Raw genomic sequence first — 14255 nt, 5'->3', positions numbered from 1 at the left:
TTAAGGCATTAATAAGCATTTTATAATTACTAATCAAGCGCCAATATGCTACTGATATGCAGAGATGGGACATTACAAACTACAAATAATTTGTTACTGTACTTAATTACATTTTCAGGTATCTGTACTTTACTTGAGTATTTATTTCCTGACAACTTTTGACTTTTCCTCTCTACATGTGAACACAAATATCTTTCTCCCCTCCTTTTTCTCCTCCTTCAAGACAAGCTTGTTACTTTAGTTTGATGCATTTGAGGGGAATTATGGATTATTTTTATTTTGCGTCATCGTACGCTGCTTTCCCAACATCACAAGACTGATTTCAACCTATCAGTGCACATCACACATGGCAGATGTAGTGAGATGAAACATAGACGTTAAAGACAGAAGAAGACAGAAACAGACAGAGAGGGAGACTGGAATGGGGAGAAAAGGCGTGTTAGTGTCTCGTATCTGCAGAGACCCTGCAGCCCTCTGCCTGGACTTTCTTATTTTCTCACTTTGTTGCTGCTCGGGACGCTTTACCAACACAAAATGTGGCTATTTGACGTCCTGGGAATGAGACTCAACAATCAACTGTCTTTGTGGTACATTTAGGAACAGCTGGGACAAATCCTACTGATTCTACCTTAAGTTTAATAGTCTTTGAATTATATTAATATGATGTGAGCTTCAGTTAGCTTTGACCAGAAATGGCTGCTAGAAATGTCCTTCAGAGGGAGACTTTTTACTTTGATACTCTGAGTACATTTCAGAGCCTGTACTTTATTACTTTTACTGGAGTAAAGACGTTGAATCAGTACTTCTACTTTTACCAACAAAATAAGAGTTACATTTTTCTTTTTTGAGTATTCTTAAGAGTAATTCTCAGAGGTTCGGTCTGGTCTGATCAGAAGTAGCTTCATGCTGCCTGACTGTCCCTCCCTGTGCTGTCTGTGACACATTTTCCTCTTTATATCAAACTTTTTAAAACTCAATCATCATCTTCTACTTTCTTCTCTCAACTGTCTTTGTCTCCGGCCTTTCCTTAATATTTGTAGTGTTGAACTATTTCTATTGAGTGGCTCCAGGGTGAGGAATAACAACAAAAAAATGGAGCAACTTTGGCAAGCGCCGTCGCTCTGTGCAGCTTTCATGCCTTTGGTTAGCGAAGGTGTACATACACACACATACTGGACCGATCCAAACTCACAAAATTCCCTCTTATGTATGTAAAGTGATGCAAAAATTATGCGTACTAGCAACCACAAGTCCGCCCTCGCAAAATAACTCCACAACTTCACTATGGTGCTTTTCTGCTGTGCATCAGAGGACAAGCATCCCTTTAAACAGCTTATAAAGCCTAATCATGTCTTAATCTATGCACGCAGCCTTTAATATAAACTCTGTGCTCTTAAATCTCTCAATTTCATGCTTCAAATTATCCTTACTTGGCATGATTAGGGGACAGGCTGCCTAAATATTAAATTAGGTGGTTAAAGCCCTAAATCATGACTGAGGGCAGAGTGTGGAGTTTCAATCTGGTCTAAAAATGATTAGATTTTTACCTTTTCATGTCTTATTTAATGTATATGTTACATTAATCTTCGAATGAAATGTTTAAGGTGGCTTTAAGGTTTAAGTGATACTGGTAAAACTTTTGAACAGTTTGAGCTGAACCTGCCTTGTAGAGATTACTCAGGCAATCCATTAAGGTGTGCAGGGTTTTCCCGACATTTATAAGGATTGGGTGAACTACCCGAGCCAAATGGATGTAAAATTAATATGAAAAGCATCTAAAACTAAAAAACTAAGCGACATTTCCCAGGTACAACAGTTGTAGTTCTAGTTGGACCTCACACAAAACTCAAAATCTGGTCGGCTGGTTGAAAACTCAGACTTTCTGGCTCTTTTTACTACGTTCTACTTTTGCTCTTGTCATTATCGCCCCCTGCTGGTACTGCACCCTCATACAGGCGTAGATTTTCAGCCAGGGCGAGGCAAACCATCACCCTCACACGCTGTCTTCTAGTTGATTGGCAGGTCGATTAAAACGCTTTAGCAAGAGAGTCCGCTCAATAAACACCCATTGACACGACATGTTAAAGGTTTAAATTGTATACTGTGCTGTGTATAGCAACTGGATTATTTTTTTTTTGACAGGGCAATCTTTTTAAACTGAGGGAGGATAGTGTGTACAGGTGGATGGTAAAACTGTGCTATACTAATTTTGAGTGATTTTACTTTTGCTAATTTCACTAATATATTGATAAAAACATGAAAGTTCTGAAAATGTATTTTTCTTCATGCGCTCTTTTTAAGCACTGCCCGTCATCACCACAATAACAAGAGTCTAAATTAGCAATACTTATTACATTACATATTTATATTTTTGCACCAGCAGTCTGTTGAACTTCTGCATAGCGTTGGTGTCCCATGGTTACAACAGATTGGGGTGAGGTTAATGACAAACTCGACCTGTAAATGGAGAATTATGTAAATTTAATTAAAAAAAATGTTCAGTACAGCTTTTATAAACCTGAGGATTTTTAAAACTACCTCTAAAGTCTGAGGTGTTTCTGTTCACTGTAAACTGAGTACACATTAACATTTTAGCCATTCATCTGTTCATGGTAACAGACAAACCAGTAGTAGCAGCTATAAAAAATCATGACACTTTTGTTGAGTGTGAACTATAAACTCCGTAACTCTTTAGTTTTTAAATCATGAACTCTCTCCACTGTAATGGTCTGAGCTGTAAATGTCATCTTTTTTAAATCCCTGAGAAGAATCTGTTGATTGTAACCTCTGTAAACTTGTTCGGCGTGTTATGTCTTGTCCGACGTAGACCTTCCTGTTACCTCTTTGTGGTCCTGCTCGTCTCCCAGCCGTTTGATCTTGGTGTAGTCGACGGGCAGGTCCCAGCAGTCTGCGTCGCTCAGCTGGTAGCAGCGGCTGCTGAGCAGAGCCTGCCGCTGGGGCGACATCGGCTGCAAGGGGGTCAACACCGTCCCGCTGCCCTCCGGACCGCCGGGCTGACCGGACACGTCCACCGCACCGCTGTCGTCCATGTCGCCAACAGGACTCTGATGGAGACAGGCAGGGAAAGGTGTAGCAATATACAAATAAAAAGCGGTTGGTGAAAAGTCTGAGGGTCGGTGCAGAAAAGCAAGTTTTTTAAGGGCATGACTAAGATCACATTTCTTTAAAAATCCATAAAGTTGGGAGGCTTACAAGTCAACGATTTAACATAAAATGGTTAAAATAAAAGCAACAGAAGTCGAGATATTCTGACTTTTAGTCACTACTGTATGAGTCAAGAACAATTCTGGCTCTACAATTCCCATAATCATTAGGCTCTCCTTGTAAACACCCACATTTTTCACACACCATGTCCTAACATAAAAAAAAAAAAGATTCTGCTAAGACTTCTCAAACCATCCGAGAATTAATTTACACGTCAGTACTCTCCCTGTTGAGTCAACCAAGTGCCCCTTTAGAGGATCCTCATGCTAGGCATTCATGTTACAAAGCAAACATCACCCTTTAAAACTCAAATATCACTATCACTACCTGCCTCAAAGTCTCAGTTTCGGTCAGGCTCTTGTGTGTGAGAGGTCCGTATCTGGATTAACTGCCAGCATTAAAGCACCCTTATACTTATTATCAGTCTTGTCCATGATTTCAGTAATAATAACACTGTACTCACCAAGTTGACTGCTGAGATCTGGAAACAAGGAAAAAACAGTTTATCCACATTATTAAACCATTTTCTTTTGAGCAAGTGAGCGCACCTGAAATGTTAATGATAATAATCCCTCATTGTGTGCTAACAACTTTTTTAAAGCAGCTACAATTGAGCTCTCCTGGCCGAGCCCAGCGACGAGCAGCATTGAACAGCATATTAACAATATCCTTCACTAATTTTGAGTAGTTTATATAGAAATTTTAATATTTTTTTAATAATAATATTTGGCTAAATCCAAATCTGTTCACTCTACCCAAAGGTACAGAAACATGAAAGTTCTGATTGCACCTGACACATGAATGGATTGGGGTTTACAGTGTAGAACGTTTAAATGCACTGCAACTTAAAATTATTAGTCTACTTTACTTGGGAATTTTGAGGTAATTGATTTCCTCGATATTATTTAAACTAAAGTCACTTTGTCAGATTTTACAGCGTACAGTATGTCAGTTTGGGTACAAAACGAGCCGTTTGCCTTCGTTTTTCACACTATGTATTTTCTACTTCTATCTCTCAATCACAACAGTGAAAACACAAGTATTAGTTTGTCTTTACTGGTAAACAACCACAGTTGGTAATGTTTTTAAAGTTTTAGTCACGTTACGATTACGTTAACCGACTCCCTTACTTCACTCTCTGACGAATACCCTGATTTTTCCTCAGAAGTTATAGTGACCGGCGACCAAATAAAATGCACCCTTAACTTGAATAAAATTGGGATTTCTCTGGTTTGAACATTGTTGGAAACATTTAGGGTAATTTAAGTATACAACTCAACAAAATATATACCAAAGGTCCGGTCGTTTTTAGACATTTTAAAGCAGAAATATTACATATTTTATGTTTCACTAAACAGGGTTTTTTTTTTAACAACCTGCCTGATTGTCTGAATGCTTGAGTTTCTTGACCTGTCAGACTTCTTTTTTTTTAGTGATGTTTCCAGATCTCAGTTATTACCTTGGTGGGTACAATGTTATTATTGCTGATGAAGAAGGTCAAAACCACATAAACGACACTCAAGTTGTAATAAACGTCCACTCTCCTATAAAACCTCAATGTGATGAACATGAGTCAAACTTTAACTGTCGTTCTGAAGACTTTATTTGATATCTCATATAAATTATATCCTATAAATGTCAAAATAACATTCTGATAATTATCATAATGTTTTTTTAATCCAGCCATAGTGTATGAATGTGATAAATGAGTGCAGGCGTGTTCGTGCACACCGCCTCAGTCTACCTGTGTCAGCAGGTCCTGGGGTTTCCCTCCCAGAGCGTGCGGGAGCTCCCTGCACCTCGTCGACAGGTTCAGGATGGCCGTGGCAGCCATGTGTGCCGCCTCCATGTCGTGGGTGTAGTCGAAGCTGCTCTTACTGCAGGTGCTGCTGGCGCTGCTTCCTCCTCCTCCTCCTCCACCTCCTCCTCCTCCACCACCTCCTCCACAGCTCAGGCTGCTGCTGCTGCTGGGAGCGTAGCTGCTGGTCGTACTGCTGGCCGGGCTCGACGTCTTACAGTAGCGCTTTGCTGTTGGGAGGCACACATGTATTGTTTTTTTTGATGCTTTAAAACTGAACAGCTCTTTCATTTACATATCATAATGTAATTTTTTTTTTTTTTTTACATATTTCATTGTCAATTTTCTATTTTCTTTTCATGCCTCCGGACTTGCAGCACTTTTTATCCGTCTATATATATATTGTTATACTTGTGTTTATTGTTATACACCCAAAAATCATCAAATTCCTCGTATTTGAAAACCTACTTGGCAATAAACCTGATTCTGATTCTTATTTTGATGCTGGCCGCTGGCCAAACAGTGCAGCAGATGGATCGTTACAAAGGATCTAAAATTACAAAAAGAAGTTCTGTTGCATCTAAAAAATGCAAAAAAAAAAATGGACAGACTGCAAAGCAAAGAGAAAGAGATACGGACTGAGGGGCTGGTGATATTCTGCTTCAAGACCAAATCTAAATGCATTGATCCTACCAACAAGTATTATCTGCAAAGCCTGATGTATTCTGCCTCCGTGCCACAGAGCTCCATTTTTGGCCAAAAACTATTAAAAACACACGAATGAGCCACACAAATCACTCATTAGAGCACCAAATATTGATTAATCCATCGCTGAAAATAGTCCCCAACAAATGCACTATGTCCTCCAAATGCAGTGATGTTTGATTCAAGGTAATTCTAGACTCTTCCTACTGTTTTCCCATCCCCCGAATGGCAAAACAACAAAACAAGGCTGGTGCTGCATTTATGGCTTATATTAGAGTTCAATGCACCATTCAGCATCCCTCATTAACATTACAGTTAAAGGTTAGCCTACATGACCAAAACATTTGAAAATCATATCCAATCTGATCTGCAGTGGGTTTCCATCAACACAAGTGTGGGGATTTCACTGCACCATTTAGAATCAAACAATGTTTGATAGAATTCACTCCTGTTTTTCCATCTCAAAGGTCCCTGGTTTATGTTTAAAATGCAATGCGCCATTTGGCATCCCTAATTAAGATATGGCAGTTAAAGGTAAGCCTGCATGACCAAAATATTCATATCCAGTCTTGTTTTACATTTCCAAACAATTGCTTTGTTTTTCTAGGGTGTTTTTTAGTGACTATTTGGCATCCCTGCTTTGGCATCCACAATATACCAGAACTGGCTGCACAACAGCCATTTATTCTTAGGGATTTTTCTGAGAGACTGGGTTGTTACTGCCCTATTGTGCTTTCCGAGTTAATTCAAGTTTGTGTAATATGCAGCTGTGGGAATTTTCCTGCACCATTGAGTATCCCTAATATAAGTAACAAGATTCAATGTAATTTTATGCTTTATACCCATCCCAAAAAGCAATTAACAAATCATGGTAGGCTCTGTATGTATGTTTTATGCTTAGATTTCAATGTGCAATTCAGCATCTCTAGGCCTATGAAAATTAGAGGATGGCCTGAATGGCCAAAACGTTTAAAAATCATATCAAATCTGGTTCCACATCTTAGTAACTAACCAGCATAGAAAAACACAAAGTAATTGTTCTTTATGGTTGTCTCCTGGCTATTTGGCATCCCTTCTTTAAGAAATCAATTTTTTTTACTGCTCAATTTGGCATCCTCAGTGTACCTGAACTGGCTGCACGTATAACTGAAAGCTGTTGGACTTCAGAATGCATATTAGCTTCCCAGAAAACCCAGAAAAGAAGAAAGGCTGAATGTGCGGACGACTTTGTTTCACCATTTGGCATCATCCAATTAAGAGATACAGAAATATTGAATCCAAAACTTAATTCCCCAATCTGTTAGCTTCCCTTTTCTAAATATTGGAACTATATGTTGAAACTACACATTTCTTGATGATATTCATATACTTTTGGGGTTTTTATGTCTTCAGTGGAAGCAACACAGACAGGAAGTCAGAAAGCTTTGAGAGAAGAACCACCACACTTCCTCTTTTGGTCTTTTCTTGTCGACCACAAGAAAAAATAGAATATCACCAGAGAAGGAGACACAGAGAGTCAGCAGAATAATTAGACAGAGTAGGAGAAGAGAGGAATCTATGGGGACAAAGAAAAAGGGAAAGAGACATTAGGACAGTGTGCTGGTGTGATGGTGAATCGGGCTCAGCAGGCTGGAGTGATGCTGATGGAGGGAAGGAGGGAGGGAGTCGTGACGGAGGGAAGCTCAGACACCTCGTCTAAAAACCTCCCTCTTGCCTGCATCTCACTAATGGCTCCCAGCCAGAGAAACAGGGCTCGCCTCCATTATCTCTCTCCTGTTTCACAATCCCTCCATCTGCACCTCCTCCCTCCCTCCCACCCTCCTTCCATCCCTCCATCCGCTGCTCTGAGGAGGCAGGCTCTTAGCTTGGCATTTCCATAACTCTGCTCTGCTTTCACTCTAGCCATGTGGAGAGGCGGAAAACACCGGCGCTTTCAGTGCTATAACAAAGAGAATACACCGCGTACTGAGCCAGTGTGTGTGTGTGTTCTCATGCTTTTGTCGCCAAGTACAAAATGCTCACCCTAGAATAGGAAAATGAATAGAAAACCCCCATAGTGAAATCATTTTGCAGCCTTTATTCCCTTCAAAAAGACAAAGGGCTGACAGTAAAAGACAGTAAGAAAAATCTGGAAAAATCACAAACTCATGTTATTTTTTCTTATACTTACCAGAAATGAATTTTGACATATCATTAAAGAGAAAATGGGATTACGACCGACTGTAACAGATTTGTCAGAAAATAATGATGTGTTGTTATTCTTCTTTTAACTTGTACTATAGATGCAGCATCTGTGTACTGCTGCCACCCACTGTGACATATTTCTTTCCACCAGGAAGCCAAAAAAGAAGCAAAAATATCGGTAAACAAGAACGCCAGAGCTCCTTTTAAACAAAGGAAGCAAATAAATGATAAATGATAGTAACATAATGTTATTGTGAGACTGATGATTTAGAATTCAGAACATCTTGGTGGTGTGCGTTCATCCGAGTGTTTTCTTACCATCGTATCCCTTTGGGGAGGTGTCTCGCCCGTGGTGGGACTTGCCTGTCGGGCCTCTCTTTCCGTAGCCGCCGTGCTGGCTGTCGTAGCCGCTGTAGTCGTAGCTGGTCTTGGAGTATTTTTCCAGCTCCTTCGCCAGGTTGGACCGCGGCGTGCTGGTGGGAACGTTATTTTTGTAGCCATACTGAGGAATCTCCAGCTGCTTGACGAAACACATCGGCCTGAAAGGCAATCAGAGGGCAAAGAGGCTGTGTTTGTAAATGAGGATTTCACTGCACCATTCAGCATCCCTTAATTTTGGACTGTAAATATAATCAATATGTTGCCCAAAACCAAGACGACCAGGAACAAGAGAAAGTAAATCCTGTGTTCAAAGTTTATCCTGAAAATTTGACTGCACCATTCAGCATCACTTATTGATAAAAAGATATACTGAACACACACGTAGTTCGTGTAAGTTCATATGTGGGGATTTCACTGAAGCATTCAAAATCCCTAATTCAATTAGCGGGGGTAAATATAGTCTACAGCTGTTACATATGCATACCAGCTTCTCTTACAACCCAGGAAAATTAAATGCCGGTGGTTCATTGGACCATTTGGCATCATTCATTTACGAGACGCATAAATATTGAATCTATAAAGTTCTGTAAGACATTTACAGAACAGACCAAAGCCTTCTTGTCTTGTACAACTTTTTGAGAGGCAAAGCTGGACTGTTTGTACTCTGTTTCCCAAACCCAGGATGACACTAAACACGATGCATTAGGCTTATTATGTTTTGATTTAAATGCACCATTCAGCATCCACATGACGAAAACACATGACTATCATTAAAACACATTATTTAAATGTTGGGGGCGGTACCTGAGGACCCGATCTGACGTCTGATTGGTCTTACTGCCAGTGTCAGTCGAGTGGCTCTTCTCGTGGACCTTCGCCATCTTCTCTGCGGCAGCAATGGGACAGCCGGACAGACTGGAGGAGGAGGGGGGAGAGACAGCACACGGCCTGGTTACATACTGTACCGAACACACACACACACACACACACACACAGCATCTGGCTCTGAATGAAGAGTGGTTCAGCTGTCAGTAACAGCAGTTCAGAATGAATTATGGATTTTAAATGGCCTACTTCATGATGACTGCATTACTGGTTAACTGATTGACAGTTTGTGACGAACTGACTGGTTTACAAACCCTAACGTTGACTGGTTTACTGACTGACTGGTTCACAGCTGTTGGAGCTGTAAGTTTGGCCTGTGAAACTCATTTCCACGTTATCTCTGGTGAAGACAGTTTCTCACTCAGCATCTAAATGAAGTTGGTGTTGATTGGACGGACAGTCCTTTACGCACAGTTTACGAGTTGCTGACGTGGTGTTTCTGGAGTGAATTTAAGGGAAAGGAAGACGCCAAATGGCTGAAACACAGTTTTGAATTCTAAAACTTAAACTTGCTGCTCGTCCGTCTGTGCGTCACTCCAGGCAAATCCTAATCACGTCATACACAGAAGGAGAGAAATATTCCTAATGCCAACAAACACATTTTTAAGGATGATAGGAGTGTGTAAGGAGTGTGTGACAGATCAGCACGGTGGCTGCTGCTGCTGCTGCTATGAAGGCGTTTCCATGGCGACTGCCAGACATGAAAGCTGTGTGAGCCGGTAGCTAACAGTGGCTAAGCTAGCTAGCTCGTGCTTTGTTTCCTCTCCCAGCGGAGCTGTGCTACATAACACACCCTGCAGCCACGTCTGAGCGAGTGTGTGTGTGCGCCTCTCTGTCTGCCAGCGCACGTGTGCTGCTGTCTGTGGGCTAATTTGTAAGTGTCTTACTGTGTGTGCGTGCGTGTGTGTGTGTGTGAGAGAGAGAAAGAGAGAGAGAGAGAGTGTGTGTGTGCAGATATGTGAATGTGTGTTCCAGAGTTTGTGCGCATGAAGCTGTGTGTATGTCTGAGATCTGAGGCTCTACGTATGTGTGAGAAAATGAGTGTGAATCCTAATCACATTACATAACACGAAAATATGCATGTGTGTGTGTGTCTGTGTGTGTGTGTGTGTGTATGTGGATGTGTATTTGCTGCCTGCATGTGATGCTCTGCTCTGCCTGTTAAACAGCTGAACTGCTGATGTGACGCAGACACACCTTCAGTTCAAACATGGACCATTTTAATTTAAGCCCCTGTCCCACATGAAGCTAAAGGAGGGAATGTTCCAGCGTTTGGAACGATGATAATAGAATCAGAGTGATTTTTCTACAAACAAAAATGTGCCAATTATTTGTATTTACGTATCAGCTTTGTTAGGACAAAAACTGTTACATTAGTGGGCAAAAAAACACAAAAACAAGCGCAGATCTCACATCTAAGAGGTTACGTGTCAAACTAGAGACTTTCAGTAGAAACTGGAATTTTCTTATTTTAAAACCAGAAGAACAAGGTAACTGTTCAGAAATGTCAACTTCACATCAAGAAACTTTTGCCAAAGTCAGGTTTTGTATAGTCACTGTATGGTTTCCTTTGCTCCGACATGACGCATATCAACACACCGAATTCTGAGGAACGACTGCCCAACTCAGGGAATGGGACCATCTGAGGAGCACGTGAATTTAGCATAATAGACAAAGTCCTTATCTATACAATGTGTCATTGCCTCTGAAAGGTGAAAAAACATGCATGCAAAGATTAGTAACAGTCTGAGACCTCTAAGTCCGTGAAATGTGGAAAAGATTGCAAAAACTGAGCGGTGGCGATAAAATGTTTTGTCCACCAGTCAGCAGACACCTGAGTTGGCTAAACAATTTCACCAAGACCAACATTTCACAAAATAATACAGGAAGTTATTTACATGTAGTTCTGTACGGTCTGACTTCTCTGGTGTGCCTTCTAGTGGAATCCTCATGTGGTACATAGGCGAGTATGTGAACAATAACATTGTCTACAGTTTCTACAAAAGCAAATACATCTCCAGAGTGATTATCGACATTCAGTGGCTAAAGACCTGCAACTGACTTGGAATTTTCTAATGAAGATTTGGAACTTGTCTTGAAACTTGCCGAGGAATGCTGTTGCTGAATGATGTTTCATTTTCAGAAAACAGTGTGAGGTAATTCTTACATGTGACGTGTGACATCAAGTCAAAATACACATGAGCAAATGTGACGACCTGGAGATGTGGCTACCAATCAGAAAATGGTCAACTAAAATGAAGAAGCTTAACGTCATAAATCTGTATCATCTTAAACTTCTCCAACAAGCTTACAGTATCTGTACTGTAAATGTGCCACAGTGACATGTCGGCGGTGTTATTCAGCTGTTAGCGACCCTGAAGGACGCTCACTCACCTGCGATGCGAGTTCCTGTTGCTATTGACATGACCCCGTCCAGAGCAGCCAGGAGTGGGGCACTTTAAAACATTTTCATACATGGCAAGGACTTTGACAGACAGGAGAAGGTGAGAAAGACAGTGAGGGTTAGGAGCAGACAGGAGAGTTACTAAGCGCTCAGCTACGACGGTTAGGCATGCACACGGACTTTCAAAAGATGATAATGAACACAACCACAGAGATTCAGTGTTGTGACAAACTCCAGCGTGGAAGGATTACGTGTCAATATCATTTGTAGGTCCCATAAATCAGCTCACTGAGGTAGTTAAAACTGAACTTTATCTATTAACCTTCAGGGTCTGGTTCTACAGTATCAAAAGATAAACATCTCTCCCAGTAGAAAAGTTTTTGGCACAAGTTGGGAAACATTTAAGTTGCCCTTATAAACTGCTCTCTCTTTCTAGTAATTTCTGCTACATGTAATCATTTCCTGCTGGGGAAACAAGAGTCTCATTTGCATTTTGATCACTGCGCTCATTTCATGAAATTTCATGAGACGAGAAGCAAGAGTTTGTCATGCACTGTTAGAATCTACTGATGACTCTGCAGATGGTACAGGAACAACGTGTGGTGTGATGAATGTACAGGAGTTTATGAGTTTGTATCAGAGGAACTAAATGTTGTGTTAGAACAGAGGTAATTGTATCCGGACCAACTATGTTTATATGTGTATGTGTGTCTACAGTAGTGTACTCTTATGTTGGGTAATGTTTCATGTTTTGTATTTCCCACATGTAGCTAATTTTTAGGTTCATTCTTTTACTTTAAAACACATTATTTTAGCTCTCTTTCCATTGCTGCCACACCCCATGCATCCTCTATCTGAGCGCTCCTGTCTCTTTAAGCCCCCCTCCCGAAAAAACCCAGTCTGCTCTGATTGGTCGGCTCTCACAGGCCTGAGCAGGCACCGCCCACCATATTTCCACAAGAAAATAAGACATAGGAACCTTGCTTTTTACAAAATGGGAGCCACAAAAAGCTTTAAACTACTTCTTTCATATATGCAGCAGTGCTCCCCTTAACTTGTAAGCACACTTTAATGTGTCAAATTGGTGGAGTCGCCCTTTAAGTCTGATCTAATGTAATGTAACATGTTACCTGTGAGTTTGGTGTTCGCAATAAAGCAGGTGTGGATGTTCGGAAGTGTTCTCATGCAGGTTGTTTTGTGAGTTTTTGCAGGCAGCAGCAGGCGGATTAAACTGATTGTTCATGCTGTTCACGTTACATCAGCAACACAGATACAAAAACATCAGGCAGGTGTGATGAGGAGGAAGAAAAGAAACTAAAGCAAAACAAAAATACTCTATTGTATGAGACGACCAACTTTTTGTGCCATGAAGACTGTGCAAAAACAACTAAATGTGCAATGTACATGACTTTTTTATGTACACTTCTGATTTTAAGAAAATAAAATGATATGCACTAGAAGTGAAACTGTATTCAGTAGTTCAGCAGTCTTTGAAGCTCTAAACCTTCATAATGTTTTGCTGTGATCAGCGAATGATCACAAAGATGACAGAACCACTTGTACCAAATTCTGATTTAAAACAATTGAAATGACTTATTGATAATGAGCAACAAAACCTCGGCTCCACCTGTAGCTTTTACCAAGTCAAACCCGGAGCAACAAAACACAAATATAGTCATGCAGGACGGATGCATGATGGTGGACAGATAACATGCCCAACATTGTCCAACGTTCACTGCTTCACAATCGGTCTAACAAGTCATTTAAAGTCAGTATTAATTCTTAACACCATATTCTGTTTATAAAGAAGAGTATGTTGAGATTATCTCACTTTAGAAACAGAGTGTTATCATCCTGTCTGACCAGTAAATGTAAGTGAGATTTCTTTTGGATCATGAAGTTGGTGATGTATCTTACAAGCTAAGAGGTTGACATGAATTTATGGCAGCCATGATACTATGTGTTTTTACAGACAACTAAATCTAAATACTGTCAGATAATGAGTTGTGGGCAGATTTTTTATTTGTCTTTTAGATGAATTTTAAATAAAGATTTTGGTTTCAGAGCTACAAACATTTCTCAGAGGCAAAAATAATCGGATTAATCGGATCAAATTAAACCTCAGGGGTCGGAGCTGAAGAACCGCAATTTCCCTGGAAGTGTGGTGTGAATGCAGCTTAGACGATGCATTCACACAAACCAGGAAGAATGAAAAACCCTCAAGTTCTTTCCATCTTGGGTGCATTATTCCAAGATATAGTAGTAACCACTTTTAGTAGCCTTGTAGACAAACAATAGCTGAAATCAGACACCTTTACTGTGTTACCTGTCTGTAGAAGTTTAACAGGTAAAACCCAGTACAGACAGCGTTTAACTCCATTTAAAGTGGCTCTGTGGAACTTCTGTGGTGTGATGTAAGCTGGTCATTAGTTTCTGTTTGCAGACTCCATTTCTAAACTAACGTTAGCTACATTTGCTCTGTGTTAGCAGAGCGGAGAGAGGCACTGAGACGAGGCCCTCGAGAACGTGCATACAGTCACGTCTTTTGGATTGTCGTGGAAAATAGGACCCAAGTCCTTCGCACAGAAAATTTTACACTAAACTAAAGCTTTAAACGACTTCAACAAATTGTACACGGGCTTGTTTCAGCAACAGAGAGAGACGGGGAAGGTT

The 14255-nt window shown here is 40.5% G+C and overlaps 1 protein-coding gene across 1 annotated transcript in view; it reads right to left on the bottom strand.

Annotated features, from left to right (window-relative positions):
• The window catches only part of myt1la (myelin transcription factor 1-like, a), a 60542-nt gene that overhangs the window by 14502 nt on the left and 31785 nt on the right, over positions 1-14255 (bottom strand). Inside the window, exons 10-15 of the mRNA XM_073492424.1 lie at positions 11573-11663; positions 9098-9208; positions 8231-8451; positions 5164-5253; positions 4970-5127; positions 2830-3065 (exon numbers count right to left, since the gene is read on the bottom strand). Coding sequence (XP_073348525.1) covers positions 2830-3065; positions 4970-5127; positions 5164-5253; positions 8231-8451; positions 9098-9208; positions 11573-11663 — 907 coding nt within the window. The remainder of the gene's footprint in view (positions 1-2829; positions 3066-4969; positions 5128-5163; positions 5254-8230; positions 8452-9097; positions 9209-11572; positions 11664-14255) is intronic.

The sequence above is a fragment of the Pagrus major genome, chromosome 22, assembly GCF_040436345.1.
Source record: "Pagrus major chromosome 22, Pma_NU_1.0".
In the NCBI taxonomy this organism is placed as follows: domain Eukaryota; kingdom Metazoa; phylum Chordata; class Actinopteri; order Spariformes; family Sparidae; genus Pagrus; species Pagrus major.
The sequence above is the reverse complement of the archived record's forward strand: the minus strand, read 5'-3'. Positions and strand labels throughout refer to the sequence as shown.